A 17,062-nucleotide genomic window follows, 5' to 3' on the forward strand; every position below is an offset into this window, starting at 1 on the left:
ACTGATCCTGAGATATCACAGCACTTCTGAAAACAAGATGTTTTCACCAAAACACTCTCCGATAATCAAACAAATCAAAGGGCGACCTAACTGGATCCACAAAAGCAAAATGTGTAGCTGCCAAAGAAATGCTGTTATCTCTGGCACGGCTGGGTCATTGGGACATTTCACAGAAACAAAAATATATTTCCTGTGTAGACCCAATTAAAATACCTCCAGGGAAGTGTTACATGTGCTCTTAAGACCTGAAGCCAAAGCTACCCAACTGGCTTGTAAGGAATGATATTACTTCCCAGGGGCTGATGGAAAGCCCTGAGCACCCTCTGCTGCTCTCATGGAAATTAGGCTAAGCAGCCCCATCTGACCTTGCAAACACCAGGCAGAAGGTGCTGTGCCCTCCCAGCAAGAGGGAGGCTGCTTTCCACTGCCAGGACCTCAGATAACAGTGGAGAGTACTGCAGGATTCACCCCAGGCTTCCCTCTGCAGCAGAAACCACCAGCCTCTTGATTCACATGGAAGGTTTGGAGAAGACAGCACAACATCTCTGTTCTGAAAGGTCAGCTATACCTTTCCTCTTGTGTCTGACCAAGTTTCCTCCCCACAGCTGGCTCACCTTTACTTCAAAGGCAGAAGGACTTTGCTGCCCATGCACAGGTCTCTTGGGGACAGATGGAGGCTGTGGGTTACTTGCTATGCAGGTAATGAGACTTCAGTTTCTGCCTCCTTCATTTTCCATCCTAATCTTTTTTTCTCTCTCTCTCTGTTCACCCCATCATTTGTTCACATTCTTGTACTGCAGGATCTGGCTGCTTTCCTTGCTGTTCTGGCTGGGACAAGGGAGGCAGATGGTTCCCCCAGGTCAGTGAAACATGATAAAAGAATAGTGGGCAGAGGCAAGGATGAGAACTTATTTATTTTGCTTGAAATAAGATATTCTTCTCACCTGTTCTCCTGTCCCACTGGCTCACTTACTCTACATGTGCTTCCACCAGGTTTTGTAGAGAGCAGTTGCCACTCCAGGATTTTTTGGATGAAACTGAATAAACTCTTTCTCCAGGGAAAATTCTTCCATCTGGAAATCCATGGTGAGTCACAGGTGCCTGCCCTGAGTACCGTGAAAGCTGGGGAATCATCTAAGCCATCACAGTGTCTGATCTGGATGTTGCTGCCATCTACACAACAATCAGTAACTGGCAGCAGAGAGCTTTCAGAACATCCTTGCCACAAAGTCCTGGCCTCTCACACCTCAATCTGGGTAATATCCTCATGGATGAGTAAAGCTTCTATCTACAGCCACAGTCCCTTTTGGCCTTTACAACCAATATGCTGGGGACAAGAGAAAGGATGATCTGAGGTGGAACAACTGACATTTATTTGGCTTTTATTCTTTCCTCTGCTGAGCCCTTACACACGTAAGAAAAGAAAGGTGGAACTGTAGCTTGGGTATGTTCTGGAAAACAGAAATTACAACAGCGATGTAAACTAGGTAGTACCCAGAAAACACATTGCCAACAAGTGGTGAGCGAGTGCTGCAGCAACTGAAGGATATTTAAATTAAATTTTCCTTTTTATTTAACATATCAATTGCAGTGAAATACCCTATTTGAACAAAGGGTTTCCATTTTGCTAAGTAAAACAAAAATCCACTTAACCGAAATGAAAACCAGAAAATACTCACATCAGATTGAACAAAGTATGTGATTCCCCCAAAACCAGATTTCTTTCTGTTGAGATCAGTCCACTTTTTTCTGGATTTGGGGTTTTTTTTGCAGTTGATTTGGAGGCAGAACTGAAAAAGTCAAGTACAGCAATAGTGTGGGGAGAAGTGATAGCATTTATGAGAGTAACTGATACTGCTGGAAAAAACAGACCAGCCCTAAGGCACTAAAAAGTTGTTTGTTTCTTCCAGCTCTATCAGCTGGTTTCATAAAAGCTCTTCCTTCTTCTTCCAAAAGTCTCCTCTCTTACCTCCTTTGTCTATCCTGGCTGAAAGAATACATCTACTGAAACAGCAGTTATCAGTGCTATTCAGCATTTAAGGATGACAGACGAATCAAGAAATTACAATAGCAGCCAGTTAATCCCTATCTATTGGTACAGATTCTTGTGTCTAACCCAAGACTGAAAAAATCCCTTAAGCAGAGGGCAGATAATTAACAAGAATATGATGTAATTAACTCTACCAGCAACATAAGGTGAGTGGAGCCAAGTCCTGTTGCTTGTCTCCTTTGTAGGTTAACAGCACAGAGCACCTTGCCAAGCAGAGATGAGCAGCAGACCTGACCAATTTGTAGAAGTGCCCATCCAAAACAGGTCCATGACTGCCTCCTTTGAGTGGAGTGAGATTATTACTACTCAAAGATTTTTAGAAATAGATGGGCTTAATAGCCCATAACTCTTGCCTAGGGAGTAAAATCAGGGGTGATGTATGTGATGCCTCAGAGAAACTCTCCATAATAGTACTTGAGAGTGGTTGTGTCAAAAGCTTCTGGATGCAAAGAAATGGATACTAAAAGGAACACAATGTGGGTGAGCTTGAGACACACCAGACTCTCTCATGCACTCTAACACACACCAGCACAGCTTCACCAGCTCCCCACCAGCACACATGGCTGGAGAGCACCCAACCCAGATGGATCTCTTTCCAGAGGAGGGCTGTGTGAGGGGGCCTCAGCACCACTCTTACCTCTCCCAAGCTTTCCATCCCACACATCATTCCCTTCTTCTGTAGATCCTTACGCTGGCCCTATTCTGCTGGATGAGAAACTGGCCTCTCGCTGTGGCTATGTCCTCTCAGAAGATGTGTGGGGCAACCCTGTGTTCCGTGCATCCGTGCTTGGCTGTCATGTGGCCAACGAGGTAAGACCCAGAGATGGGCTGAAAACAACTTCGGACAGTAAATCCTCTCCAAAAGGACCAGATAGGGATATTATATGGCATCCCAATGGCATGTTTTGAGAACTCAATAGTGAACTCAAGGCGTAGTGCTGACAGTGTGTAGAACTGAACAGGCCGTGGCTCTCCAGCATGAGGTTTGCTCAGTGTGACTGACACAGGATTTCCTCTCTCCATGAAATGACACTTAGCCTGATGCTGCTGACTGGCTGCCAGTTCTCAAGCATATCCTTGTTGCTGCTGATTTGCCAGAGAGTTTCTTGAAAGCTTCTCTGGAAAGAAGTAGGCATCTGCTTGAAAAAGCAACATTTGTAGTGTGATTCTGGCAGATCATTTCCTGGCTTAATTTGTGTGGTAATGTGCCTGTTAACACATGCCTAGGAACGTAGATCACACACATCTATTAGACCCAGATTTGTCTCGCATAACTTTAGCCATCTAAAAGATAATGTCTAGTCTAAACTAGTTGTTTAGGCTTTCACAATAGTCAATGGAGAGAAACTGGCATCTCCGGAAGGTGATTCACCCCTTCCAAAAATATGTGTAAAAGTTTAGCCTGGATTTCTAATTTCTAAATGTTAGTTGAGATGCAATGCTCCTGGAAACAAAACATATCAGGGCAGAGACTTTGTTGCTTGTCCATGTTTAGTCTGGTTGATCTTGGAAGCCCCACAGAAAAAATAAGGTAAAACTTTATGGGCAGAGATTACGCTAAAAAGAAGGGGGGAGGTGGGGTATGGTGTGCTGTGCAACAACCAGGATTCCCAGAATGGAATTTCTCTGGAAAGGTTTTGCCTTTTCTATAGAAAAATATATATCCATGTCAGATAGAAACACAGTTCATGGCTTCACACGTGACTCGTGGAGAGCTGAAGAACCAAGAGGAGCTCTTGGTTAAGCTAGGCAAGATAGATACTAATCAGAATTGGTAAAATAGACCTGAACTACCTGCAGCAAACTAAAAGCTCCAGACCTTTCTCTCCATGAGATGTCACGTAGCAGTCATGAATGGGAGGAACATGAACCACATGGTGAGGTAGGTCAGATCTTCCACTGAGTAGCACCTCATTCATACAGTGACAAGAATGGTGCTGAGACATGATCTGAGGCAAGTGAGGCAATGTCTCTGATTCAGAAAGCCCTTGCACACAAACCACTTAAGACAGGGTGTCACTACAACTCTCAACCTGTCCTCATGATTATAAAACACTCTCAGAAACAGGACATTGGGCTGAACAGTCCCATGCAGCTGCTCCTGCTTCCACTCTATCCTCTGAATTGTCTGCTTTTCTTCCCAGGCAGACGAGCTGTTTACACTGACTGTGAACATCAAAGTCTCCTCATTTTCAAGCATGAGGGCAGCTGTCACCTACATCTACCCTATGTACTGCTCCTACTCCTCCTGGGCTTCAAGAGAAATTGTGTGTGAAGAAAACTACATGGAGGTAAAAGCTTTCCCACTGAAGGCAAAGATACATCCAAGCTCCCTGCCATGCTCAGCAACCACCACAAATTCCTGTCAGAAGCTGATTTTACACTGTCTACCAAGCATAATAGTGACCTGCTGATATTCAGCAGCAGGTGTAACTCTAGGTGCTTATGAGTAACACATTGATATGTCACAGGTGTTTTGTATAAAGTGAAATTCAGTTAACTGTCCAGATGATTTAAATCAAGCCACTGCAAGAAAATCAGCAAGCCAGGCAGGCCAACCTGTTTTGGTCAAGAGTGTGCCTTTATGTTATCAGGTGCTGCAGCAGGGTGAGAAAGTCACCCTGATAACAGAAATAATAAAACCTAGAGTCTGCAGTGCTGCACCACAGCTGCATCACACAGATGACAGGACATCACTGTGAGACAGAACCTGCCTCTTGCTGGGTGGTACAATTTGGCTCTCCAGCCTGCTACTAGCATCTACACACCAACATAGAAATAGAATACCAATAGTAGAAATAAGGCACTGAGCAAAACAAACCTTACAGTCTTTTGTAACCATTTCCAATTGACAGGACAAAGCCAATAGTTTGCTTCCCTGTATCTAGGATGGAGACACTCGGATGCCCTTGAAAGTCTCCAGCTTATCTTATCTTACCAAATATGAAAGAGGAATTTTGATGTACCTGGGTATATACAAAGTATTCCCTCTGCTGTACATGAACAGCATATGTACCATATATACCATATGTATGCCATGGCTTTGGCTTCCATTTTAACGCCATAGAAATTACCATCATCAAGAACCTCTCTGGAAACACTTTAAAATATCAGGGCAGAGACTTTGTTGCTTGTCCATGTTTAGTCTGGTTGATCTTGGAAGCCCCACAGAAAAAATAAGGTAAAACTTTATGGGCAGAGATTACAACCTCCAGTGAAGGTAAATTGCTAAACACCAAGAGACAATGGAGCAGAAACTGAATGCCCTCATTCTGCTCCAGACATCTGCAATAATGCTGAAGATTTGTTTGCTCCCAAAGACTCTTCTTTGTGTCCCCAGGTGTCGGTGAAGACAGATGTCCCTGCAGTTTCAAATGACTACACCGTAGCATGGCTGTCAGCACTGCCAGAGGTATGAAGAGGAGGTTTTCCTAACCTTCCTCCAGCCTAACTCTTCTCACTAGTCTCACGAGTCATTCTAAGGGCTGTCATGGTTTGAGTGGATAATTTTTTGACTAGGGGCACAGCTCAGTCTCTGTCAAAAAATGGAGATGGCAAAGTTGCCATCAAATACTGAAAAACTTCTCAAGTTTTTTAGAGCTCTAGACTGCAAAAAGCTATTTTGGTGGGAGAACAGAGCCATATGCTTGTTAGATTAGTGGAAAATGAGTTCAAGACAAACAAAGGTAGGTGGTTCTTCACACAATGGGTAGTGAATCTGTCAAACTTCTTGCCAAAAGATGTTACAGCTGCTAAAAGCTTGCTTGATCTCAAGGAGAGTCTGGAAAAGTTGACTGAAGAGAAATCCAATAAGAGATACAAAATACAAAGAAGCTACAGATAGCTCGGGAGGCCCTAAGCTGAAAATTATTTGAGGCTGGAAAGTATGAGGAGGAAATATACACGCTCGTCCTATTTTTCTCATGTCTTACTTGCTCCCAACGCCCATTTTCCTTTCAACTTTCCTCCCATATGGTTATCATTTCAGGAGACTGTTCTAGACTAGTACAGGCATTCCTGTTTTTTCCATATTTGACATAATATGGATACATACTGTAAAAGCCAGCCTGTCATTTGGCCTCAGGGCTGCTCCAGCAAACGACAGACATGAAGGCAACCATTTTATTAACAGCAAAGGCATTTTGTCCATGGGGATGTATTCAAGCTAAGTTTCTTCCAGGGCTTCCACAAGACTATCTCTGAAGATACCCTAAAGAGCTTAAGAAGTCCTTATCTTCCTTATCAAGGGTATTTCTTGCCTGGGGAGAGCTAGTAGTGTTCAGTGCCACTCCAGTTACTCCAACTTCTAACAGGAAAATAGGTGTCCACAGTATCATAATTTTTTCAGAGACTTAGCTCCAATGCAGCTCATCCTGTCTCTTGCAGACTCAGAATGTGGCATACCAGCAATGGCAGCTGATGTTTGTGTCTCCATCGGGGAGAAAGAGAATAACAGTGAGTGACGCAACAAAACTGGGCTACAGCTTCAACAACACCCTGTCCCGGGTGTACCTCCGTGCGCCCTACCACAGCAACGAGTCTGACCTCAGCGTGGTGAGTTCTTGCTCTCCATCAGATACAAAACTCTGCTGTCTCCACTGCCTTGCTACAACACCACTTCTCCTTTTTTCCTGCATCCCAACAGGTCAGTGGTGTAAATATGAACATGGTAACTTCCACTTCCATGTACAGGCAGCGGTGGCTGCTTTTGCTGATTGACACAACTGTCTCCTGTCCTGTTGGTAAGGATTTCTTCCTTGTTCACTACAAGTAACTGCCTAAGGACCTAGTAGAAAATGCAATGTCCCCATTTCCCTGTGACCTACTCTGTAAGAGAAGAGGCTTACAAGCTGCCCTTAGAGCAGCATGAGCTAAGAGTCCATGGCTTTGGTCCCGGACAAACATGCTCCCTGCTGTGATGCTTCAGTACTCATGTTCCCAGTGCAGTGTTGTGCCTTGTCTCTGGTTTCTCAAACCCTAGCACTTGATACAGGGAACTGGATGCAAGTAAAACTGCTGCAGAAGTGCCAGTGACTAATCCCATAGCTTTGACTCTCCACTGTCATAACTCCATGCAAGGGATGCAGCTCTGCATCCTTGGGATTCACCTAGATCTTTTCTCTGGAGAGGTAGGACTATCCTGGCTTTTTGCAGAAAAGAGGTGGCTGCACCTTCTGTCTCTCACAGAACAGTGTTAATGTGAAAAATTAATGCAGGAGGTCTAAAGTTGTCATGATCTTGAAGCCAGTATTTCAAGAAAGTCCAAACAGGACGCTTTGTGCCCCATTCCTTTTGCCACTAAGGCAAAACTCCTGGGAGCAGAAGGACAACAGAGCAGGAAGCTCAAGAGCATGGTCAATTCTTCTGAATAAACTAATCAGTCACCTGGAACTGCTGATTCAAGTCTACTTCTAATCACTAGTTGGAACCAGGTGATCTTCAAGGTCCCTCCCAGTTGAAACCACTGTAATTCTGTGATTCTACTTCAAACACCAGGGTTTCTGTAATAAAACAGCCATCAGTTGGTTAATAGCCTACACAGGGTTTCATTAGTGTAAAGGTACCCTGGTGAAAAGGAGTCAGGGAAAGACAGAATGGACTGGTAATTAACCAGTCTTCTGGGACTATCTATCTATCTATCTATCTATCTATCTATCTCAATAGATGGCATCAGTTTCACTGATACTACACTAAAATGGACGGTGCCAAGTGTTATCCCAACATTAGTGGTTCAAGAAGCCACCTTTCTGTCTAAAACCATTTTAATGGGAGTTGATGGTCAAGTCATAATAAAACCAGAGGAGAAGAACTACCTACTGGAGCACAACGAGACACACATCAGCATAACTGTCCCAATTGGAGCAGAAGGAGGCAAGCTGAAGGTTAGTACAAACCTGTCACACACGCTGGCACATCTGAGGACGTGCACTGTGGAAGATGTTTCTAAATCATGATCATTCCAGATCATCCCAAATAGTAATTAACTGCTGCTGAAAATTCTTTCATACTTGAAATATTTAAAGATCTAGAGGGTCCTTCTCTGTGTTTTGAAAACACCTGCTCAGAAACTAAGTATCTCTGGTTTACAAAACATGATAGAAACAATAGACTGTCTTTTGTTAATAATCTATAAGATATACTAACAAACTAAGGGTGAAGGGCACCAGTTGACTTAAACCAGTCCTGGTAAACTTCTGGTCTGGGTGAAAGAGAAATTTCCATGCACACAGGTTTCCAGCACATAGTTTGAGTGCAGCCACCTGCTTTGGACACAGCACATTCCTTGTCAATCTATAATTACAGATGCAGTGTCAAAAGAAATGTTCAGTGGACCTTGAGCATTTGGAAAGGAGCTGGCAATGTTCTCACAAGACTCTTTCCCAGTTTCATTTGTGAAGATGACATTGGTGTTATTTTGACTAACCCCCTTCAGAAATTCACTTTTGTTGTGTACCAGTGGACACTTAGATTACTATGTGCATTGTAACAGCAGACAGGCTTGGGCTGAAAAACTCTTGGAAGCACTGACAAACCTTCAGAGTGAATTGAAACAGAATGAGAAACATGACTGGTAGTCCAGGGACTCTGAGAACAACCTCCCCAACCTGATACTTCTTTATTGAGAATCTCAGCAGTATTTGAGCCAAACATGGACCAGGCAAATGGGCCAGGCAAACAAACAAACAAGATTCCCTGGCAAAATGTATCCCAAACTCTACAGAAATATTATTTTCTCTTTCTAGAGTAAGTATTCTAACCATGTTCAGGCATTCCAGTATTGAGCTTTTGAGAATTAAAACTTAATCACATTTTTTATTCCCTAGAGCTCTGTATCTGGTGGTGTATATGGAGTCATCTACAGCATTGACTTGTTCTTGGAGCACACATGGACAGATGCAGATTGGCAAACCACAAAGTATACTGCCATCAAATCCATCACCACACCTTTCATGCCACAAATACCAACTGTTATCAACAGTGAGTCATTCCTCTCATTGACCTTTATCAATCTCTTGCTTTTGCTGGGCTACACATTGCTCAATTTGACCTCTGCTACACGCCTACATTCACCAGAATGGTCTCTACTCCCACTTCCAATTTGCTAGCCAAAGTCAAGATTCAAGGTATTATAAAAAAGATCCAAGCCTTTAGCCTTAATAGATGCACCATTTATCACCCGTCATTGTGGGATGAAATGAAAATTATAAATTGCTGGTAAGAATGTAATAATTTCTTTCACAATAACATCCGAATTTTTTTCCAGTCAGCATGGGAACCTTAGAATAAAGATGTTGTGCTGTTCAGTTATCACACTGAGGAAAGGAACTGCCTGAGGATAGCATTCTTTGATGGCATTTTCTCCCCCCAAACTGCCTGAATTTGTTATCTTGGGAGCATACTGAGACCATGGTGCCATCCAGTGGTGCAGTATTACTTTTTTTAATGATATTTTTGAATGCATTAAGACACTAAATATTTTTGGAGCTGTCTGGATAGCTGATATAGAAAGCAAAAGAAGCATCTTAGCATACATTATGATCAATTTTTATATTTTATGTAGCTGAACTAAATTCCAGAATTCTTTACAGGAAAGTCATCACACATCTTAGTGCCCCTCTAGAAAGTTAGAAAGCCCACTTTCCATAAAGCTGTATTTGTTGTTAATCTCCTGCAGCTTGAAGCAATTCTCATGTACTCAGAGTATTTGAGATCTGACTAGAACACAAACACTCATTAATCAGAGCCATTAAAGAATTGGCTGTTGGCTAAGTTTCCTGGAACTTGACTGGGAGGCCACCCCAACTGTCTTTGTTACTTGATCCACATCAGCAGTAATTTGATGTTCTCTCCCCACAGATACTCTGCCAGAGGAAAGGCTATTTAGTGCTGCATTTGGACACTTTCTTCCCGATGTCTCTCTGGTGGCAATCGCAATAGGAAATGTGCCATTTACCCTGAGGGAAGCACAGCACCATGGGTTTAAGATTTATGAAACTCCCTTTTCTAATAGAACAAAAGGATTTATCCTCGAAGTCTCTTTTGATGATCCATATGTTCTAAAGGAGGTAAGATACAGCACTTCAGCAGCTAAGAGGAGGAGGTAGGACAGTCAATTTCAGAACATTTGGCTCTTATTAAACAAAAAGTGTTTCTCAATTACAAAGGTGTCCATGAGCCTGAGTTCATCTAAATCAACATTAGAGGCTTGTATGTCCCCACCTTGCTCCCCCTAGGTCTTTCAGAGATATGCAGCATCACATGTGATTTGGTGGTATGAAATATGACTTCCTTAAGTGTCTGTCAGCATGGCGTCCAAGCACACACCCAGCAGGAAGAAGTTTGTCAAATCTCCATTAAATCCTGTCCCTTGAAACAGGAGTGCCTTGGAAAAATAAATCAATTATTGCAATCATGCAAACACAAGTTACCAACATCCAGTCATTCCTGAACCCAATGTTTATGCAGAGCCATTTGACCGCTGGCACAGGCCATGCACCGTGCAAGCATATTCTGGGTATTCTAAATGTAATTTTGTAAAGCTTCAGACCACTTGTAATCTAAATATTTGTAAAAAGTATAAACTCACAGGGGGAATTCAGCCTCTCATTTCAGTGGGAGGATGTCCTCTGCAAGTCCTCTACCACTGTTCCCACCACATCACGCAGAGCTGCGATGCTATTTTCTGTTACAAGGAAAAACATTGTGAACACACAGGATCAGGACTTGCACAAATAGTTTCAGGCTGCAGTCAAACCACAGCTAAATTGCATTAAGGATCAAAGCAAGCCAAAAATTTTCAGAAGTATTTCTTTCAGGTTGAACAGCAGGTTTTGCTTTAGGAACGCTTTTAGTGAAGTAAATGACGATATGGAGAAGGATCTCATAGCATCTCCTCACACCTCCTATTTTACCTATCACTTACTCTTCTGGGATTAGCCCACACTCAGGGCAAAGAAGGATAAGGACTGGGACCTGGATCTCCCTGTCCAAGCTCTTTCACCAGAGGACTACAGAGGAAACACGAATGTGTTCATTTCTGCCTCCATTTTCTGAACAGGCACTACATTCTCCGCATTTATGTTTGGCTGAAAGAGCTGCTGAATCCAGTCCAGATTTCTGAATACTTTTAGGCCAACTGAAGAGATGTTTTTGGAGACTGAGCTATTTGCAGGGGAGAGGAGGGTGTTAGAATAATTATTTAGTTCTGCTCAGGATATACGTGCCTGTCTGTGCTGGAAGCCATTGTTACTGCAGCCTTATACTTCTGTCTCTTTCAGTATGTGAACAGAAATGAAACAAAATATACCCTCCTCATCAACTACACTCTAAGTGTGGGTCCAGAGATGATGCCCTATTATCACTCAGCAGAGGTGGAGTGTGTGGTTGCTGATATGGGTAAGCTTTCCCCTGGTACTGACTGGTGTGCATCATGAGCATGGATCTGATGTTCATTGACTTCAGTGAGAGCGGCATTAGATGGAGGATGAGAGCTTTTGGGAAAACCCCACCCTTCAATAGCTCATTATTGGTAACACAGCCAACTTGCTGCTTTTCTGATGGCAGCTCTTCTGCATACTGGCAAGACAGTCTGCCCTTGAGACACTGGGAGCAATAAAACCTAGTGTGTAGAAGAAGTTGGCTTGCCAGCTCAGCGAACAAGATGCCTCATAACTCGAACATACATCTACTGGCAAAACTTTCAGACATTGCTATGAGTTTCGGTTTGTCCTCAAATGCAATTCTGCCTCTGCATCCAGGGCAGAACTCAACTGACTCAAATAAATTGCTGTGAACTCCAAAGACAGCATTTCTGTAAGGAGAGAATCATCCACTAAGAGCTGTACTTAGCAGTTGCTCAAGTAAAAGGAGGTCTGACTGGTATTTTCTTAAACTTCTTGCATTTTGGATGCCACGAAGCTATCAGTCATCTCACTGCCCTGCTTCATCTTTGAAATAGCTCTGAGTTCAGAAGGCTCACCAAAAAAATATATTTACATACATAGCTTAGTTTGCCTTAAAGAAACAGGGAGCAGCCCTGGAAGCAAGCTGGCAGGCCACAGCTATAGCATGAGAATTCCCAGTCCCACCAATTGTGAACTGCTCCAGCCAAAGCCCTGCAGATGATGCCAGCACTCATGTAATAGTGCTGCTGCAGTGCCAGTGCCAAAGTTATCCGTGCCAGAAATCCCAGCCTGAGCCAAACATCATCACTCAAACCTTCCTTCATTGCTAACTCTTCATCACACCTTCTTCCTGCAGAACTACCAGAAGCGGTTGGTTACTGTGATGAAGAAAACCTGTATCTAGCCATCCCTACTTTTGGGTTGCACCAGTATTGGAATCTGTACCTTGGTAACAAGCTCCTGAACCGGCACGTTGCACTTACCAACGGGTATCTTGCAGCTACCAACTCTACACACCTCATATTACAAATTCCTCTCTTTTCTGTGGGAGTTATCTATGAGGTACACGGACTGTATAGCAATGCCTTCTTTAAAGCACGTAGGACTGTTTCCTCATACAGCCACAGTTTGTAGTGCTGTAGTTTTAGACATGTTGGAAAACCTCCAGATGGAATGAATGTAAGCCTGTGCAAGGAGAATGAGAGGTATAAGACATGGACCCTTCTGGTACTGCCATGTATTATGTAATCTGCAGTGCTAAGTTGTCTCTACAAGATAGCACCAAGTCTTCAAAAACAAAGTCCTCAGTATTTTTAGTAAGATGAGGCAAAATGTCCCATCCACACTGAGCCAGAAACAATATTTCAATATAGCTCTTATGAAAGAAGCTCTTTTAAAAGAGCGTTTTGTAGAAATGTTAAGACATGGCAGGGGAAAGTTGATGCTGTAATAAACATCTGAACTATTCGACAACAATCGGCCAAAATTTATCTCTGTGACAGTGATCAATTAATTCATACAAGAAAACTTCTGCCCACATGTTGCATCAGGCTCAAGTCTTCACACTGAGTTAATTCTTGTGACTTGTTAGTATTTAAGTGGCACAAGTTAAAGAGCAGAACTTTGTACATTTGGATCACATGCCTTAACAGGAGAACTCTTCCATCACCTCCTTCACAGGAAGTGTCCTTTCAGAAAATTAAAGCAAGGTTTGACATTGCCCTAAGGAAAGTGAGAACTATGGAGACCTTACAGATGTTCTCTGTTAGCTGCAGTTTTAATTCTTCATCATTTATAAGTAAGTTACACAACTCATCAATCCATAAAAAGATCTGTGGTTCCTTACTTGGGTTATAACCAGCTCTCTGATTTTCTCAGTATGTCACTCAGATGGTACCATAATGATATCTGCCCAAATGAAAACAGTTCCTGCCATCGATATGAGTAAAACCAAACTGAGGGATAGCTCGTGCAAGCCTACAGAGTATAATGAAGACCATGTCTTCTTCAAGTTTCATGTCACTACCTGTGGCACTTCAGTAAGGGTAAGCCTGCGACCAGAGCAGATACATCTGCTGGAAATCTCTGTCTCCTGCATTTTCTCTTTTGTTCCCCTGCCCCAGCTCCTGAGAAGATTCAATTTTTAATGAGGTTCCCATGTGCACAGTTTGAAGGTGATCACATTGTTTATGAAAATGAAATCTCTTATGAGAAAGAGACTCTTCCAGGACAGAGCATACCAACAATTACAAGAGATCCAGACTACAGGTAGGAACTACTGCTCACTGACACTGCTCACTTTGGTACAACTGTTGGAAAGTAAAAGTGAACACAAAACAAAAATTACTCTTTCTCCTCTTATAGACTAACAGTATTGTGCTACTATCGAGCAAAAGAGACCCTAGTGCTAGGAGCCTTTGCTGGTGATCCATCCACATCATCTCCCTCTGGCTCTGGTATGATGTTACCAAGGTCAAATATTGCAGGTAGGCAATTCTCCTCCCCTATTTTTAAACTTCTGTGATTTGTCCAGCTGCCATTTCCCTTGACAAGACATGCCCTACTTCCTACTTACATTTCCACTAACATTTCCTTTTCTGCAGTAAGGAGAAGGGTACGACAAGCCCTGAGTGTAGTTTCAAGAGTATCCAAAGGTAGGTCTCCTACAAAAAAAAAAAAAAAAAAAAAAAAAAAAATTTAATCTAAATAAAATTAAACAACTACAAAATCTCCTGACTTTTCTTGAGATGAAACTTTCATGGAATTCTACAAGCCCAACATGGCAATACTCAAGCAACCTGGGGAGCCTGTGTTTCTTGAGGTGGAGCTGAAAGATGAGAGTCCCAGCACTGAGTTACACCTCAAGAACTGCTGGGTAACCAGGTCTCCAGACTTCAACAGCACTCCAAGATGGAACATCACTGTGGATGGGCAAGTAGTTATTGAATGACCAATGTGCTCATCAGCAAAGACCTAATTTCTTCTAGATCTGTTGATCTGTTCTCTCAAATAGGTGTGAGATTAACAGCAATGAGTACGTTGCAGAGTCCTGTCCAGTAGCTGTTAGCCCCAGGGTGAGACACCCTTCTCATTTTAAAAGGCTGGCAGTAAGGAGCCTGGCACAGCAGCTGGAACAGGTAAGACTAAATGAAAGGCTCTATTCTATTGAGCTCTATTGACTCTATTCTGCGAGCTTCTTAAGACCATTTAAGAAATAGATGAGTTAAACATCTCACAGACTTAGCCCAGCCAGCATTCAACCCAAGCAGCCTGACTGGTGTACAGCTTTAATTTGGTTCTCTTCTCAAATCTGCTCTGCAACACAGTTCCACTCACTTGAATTGGACTGGCTGGAGTAAACAAAATAGTTTAGTATGTAAATATAATTTTTATCTGGTGCTTCTGGCTTTTTATAGGATCAGATCATAGCATGTGAGCTCAAGTGTCTAGAACAGAAAACTGTTATATGGTATGGTATCCACATAAAGCTCATTTGTCTCCCATCTGTCACAACAAGTCCAGATGAGTGGACTGATGCAAGCCACAGCAGTACCCTGCCTGGGCAGCTTGAGTAACCACATCACTTTTTGACTTGGCCTTTCATAAGCAGTTCAGCTCGTGCACTTGCTAGAAATGAACATGATGCAATTCTGGCTTGTGCTGCTTCCTCAGTGTGCAGCTGCATCTAGCACCAGATTGAGTTTCTGTCTAGCTTTGGTACACAGTCTCACTGCAGCTCCTGAGCCTTTAACTTCTCCTGTCTCAGCCTCTCAGTTACCAAACTGCCCAAGGGCTTCTTTGACACCAAATTTGAAATTCTAGGCAGGTTCAGCTAGAAGGTGCTGCATGGAAGTGTTCAGACAAGCCTAAGTCTAATCAGCTGTAGCTGCCAGAAGACAAAAGAGTGGGGTGCAAAGTGGGATATGGACCAAGTGGTGCTTTTTCTTCTTCTCAGGTGTATGTGCACTGTTTGGTGGCAGCGTGCTCTCCTACCAACAAACCTCACCATCCCTGCAGAGGACAGTCCAGCTCGAGCAGGGAGAGGAAGGGTAGGTGTTCAGGAGACAGAAAGAGCCATTGCAAAGCACTCCTGATCTTTTTAAGGGATTCAGGACCTCTGGTTTTGGCATCTGAAATGCCTTGACCATGGACTGTGTAACACTGCCTTCAGTGCATACTTCAATACATTCACAGTAACCATTTAGCATGTACCTACTCCTTAAAAAAAACTACACATACACACTGTGACTTGTTCTCAGCCTTTCCAGGTCACTGTTCAGCCAGTCTCCAGGGCTACATACTTGCTGGACCAATCTGGATTGTTGATCCTGATCGAAGATGATGAATGTAAACTGAACTTGGTAAGAACACCAGGCCCTGCACACTTGCCTAAGGGGTCACCACACTTTGTAGGACACAGCCTGTCTTTCAAGACCTTAGAAATGTAAGTTCTGGGACAAGAACTAGGGAACAGGGAGTTTCTTGGTCTACGCATGAGCTTGTAAGAGAGGGAAGAAAGAGAGGTACATGCCAAGCCAAACACAGGTGGCATGGCTCTGGAGAAGATGCCAGCAGTGGAGCAGGGCATGTTGGATTTGGGCTGTAGCAGGCAGTTTTGGAACAAGGTATTATTTCAACAGGTTTTCAACTGAACTGACTCCAGCCTGAAAGAAAATGGATCCAAAATTTTAGAAGCAAACACTAAGGCACAAATCACTGCCATATTCCAAATTCTTTTGGAGGGTTCAAATCCTCCAAAATGTTAGACTTTATGTTATAGCTTTGTCTGCCCTTGGATAACCAAAGCTGTCCATCTCCAGCATTGCTCCTCACTTCCCTGTGCGTGGGCACCCAAAGGCTCTGCTGTGCTGACTGCTTTCTAAATGGTGCAACTACCCAAAGGAGCCACCTCTTTCAGTGCCCACCAGCACTATCTTGCTTGTAGTTGAAAAGCCAGATGGTGGGACTGGGACAGCACCGCTACCCTGCAAAGTGCTGGGGTCTGCTAACAGGATTAGTAAATGTAGTAACCTGTTGCCTCTCTAAAGTGGCTACAAAAGAAAACAGAAAATAACCCAAGGCTGCAAAATAACACTTCTCGTCTCTTCCAGCTGTTGAAACATGGACTTACAGATCACTAAAACTATTCCAGCCCTGATTATGGCTGCTTCTCATGTTTCATAAAGTGACTGCCAATCCTCCCATGTGAATGTGAAGTGTAAATCCAAAAAGTCAAATAAAAACGCATATGAAGTGATATAAGTGAAGAATATCTCCTTGCTAACATAGAACAGCAACCACCTGGTGTACCAACATTGACTTAAAAGAGCCAAGCAATCTGTTACTTAGTGTCTCACACACATGCAACACAACAGCATACTTTTTTTTTCCCATTATTGTAGATTTTTGTCTATAACATTGCATCCTGGAAACCTGCAAGTTCCTCACTTTCCTCTCACCATCCCCTGGATGGAAAGAGTAACTCGACAATGTAGGAGAGGACTGAAGCTCTAACATGAGCAAAAAGGACAAGTTATCTGGTTATTACGTTTTCTGTATCTACCCAGAGCCTTTTTTAAAAACTATTTTCTAGAGATCAAGGACAAAC

The 17,062-nt window shown here is 43.0% G+C and overlaps 1 protein-coding gene across 4 annotated transcripts; it reads left to right on the forward strand.

Annotated features, from left to right (window-relative positions):
- The first annotated feature begins 374 nt into the window (after positions 1-374).
- Positions 375-16,708, forward strand: LOC139795243 (uncharacterized). Of its 4 annotated transcripts, none has more exons than XM_071741995.1 (24): positions 375-520; positions 606-699; positions 801-859; positions 994-1,086; positions 2,733-2,860; positions 4,195-4,341; positions 5,391-5,462; positions 6,437-6,604; positions 6,696-6,792; positions 7,715-7,932; positions 8,875-9,028; positions 9,908-10,116; positions 11,329-11,446; positions 12,311-12,516; positions 13,135-13,252; positions 13,333-13,499; positions 13,622-13,722; positions 13,819-13,940; positions 14,058-14,108; positions 14,202-14,385; positions 14,468-14,591; positions 15,410-15,503; positions 15,714-15,815; positions 16,566-16,708. In XM_071741995.1, the coding sequence occupies exons 1-23, from the start codon at positions 514-516 to the stop codon at positions 15,794-15,796; spliced, it is 2,814 nt and encodes a 937-aa protein (XP_071598096.1). In that variant the 5' UTR covers positions 375-513; the 3' UTR covers positions 15,797-15,815; positions 16,566-16,708. The 4 variants fall into 4 exon arrangements, with proteins under 4 accessions (XP_071598096.1, XP_071598093.1, XP_071598094.1 ...); XM_071741992.1 differs by having other exon boundaries at positions 398-520; positions 14,202-14,392; positions 14,475-14,591; XM_071741993.1 differs by having other exon boundaries at positions 398-520; positions 16,095-16,708.
- The last annotated feature ends 354 nt before the right edge of the window (positions 16,709-17,062 follow it).

Source organism: Heliangelus exortis, chromosome 3 (assembly GCF_036169615.1).
Source record: "Heliangelus exortis chromosome 3, bHelExo1.hap1, whole genome shotgun sequence".
Taxonomy (NCBI): domain Eukaryota; kingdom Metazoa; phylum Chordata; class Aves; order Apodiformes; family Trochilidae; genus Heliangelus; species Heliangelus exortis.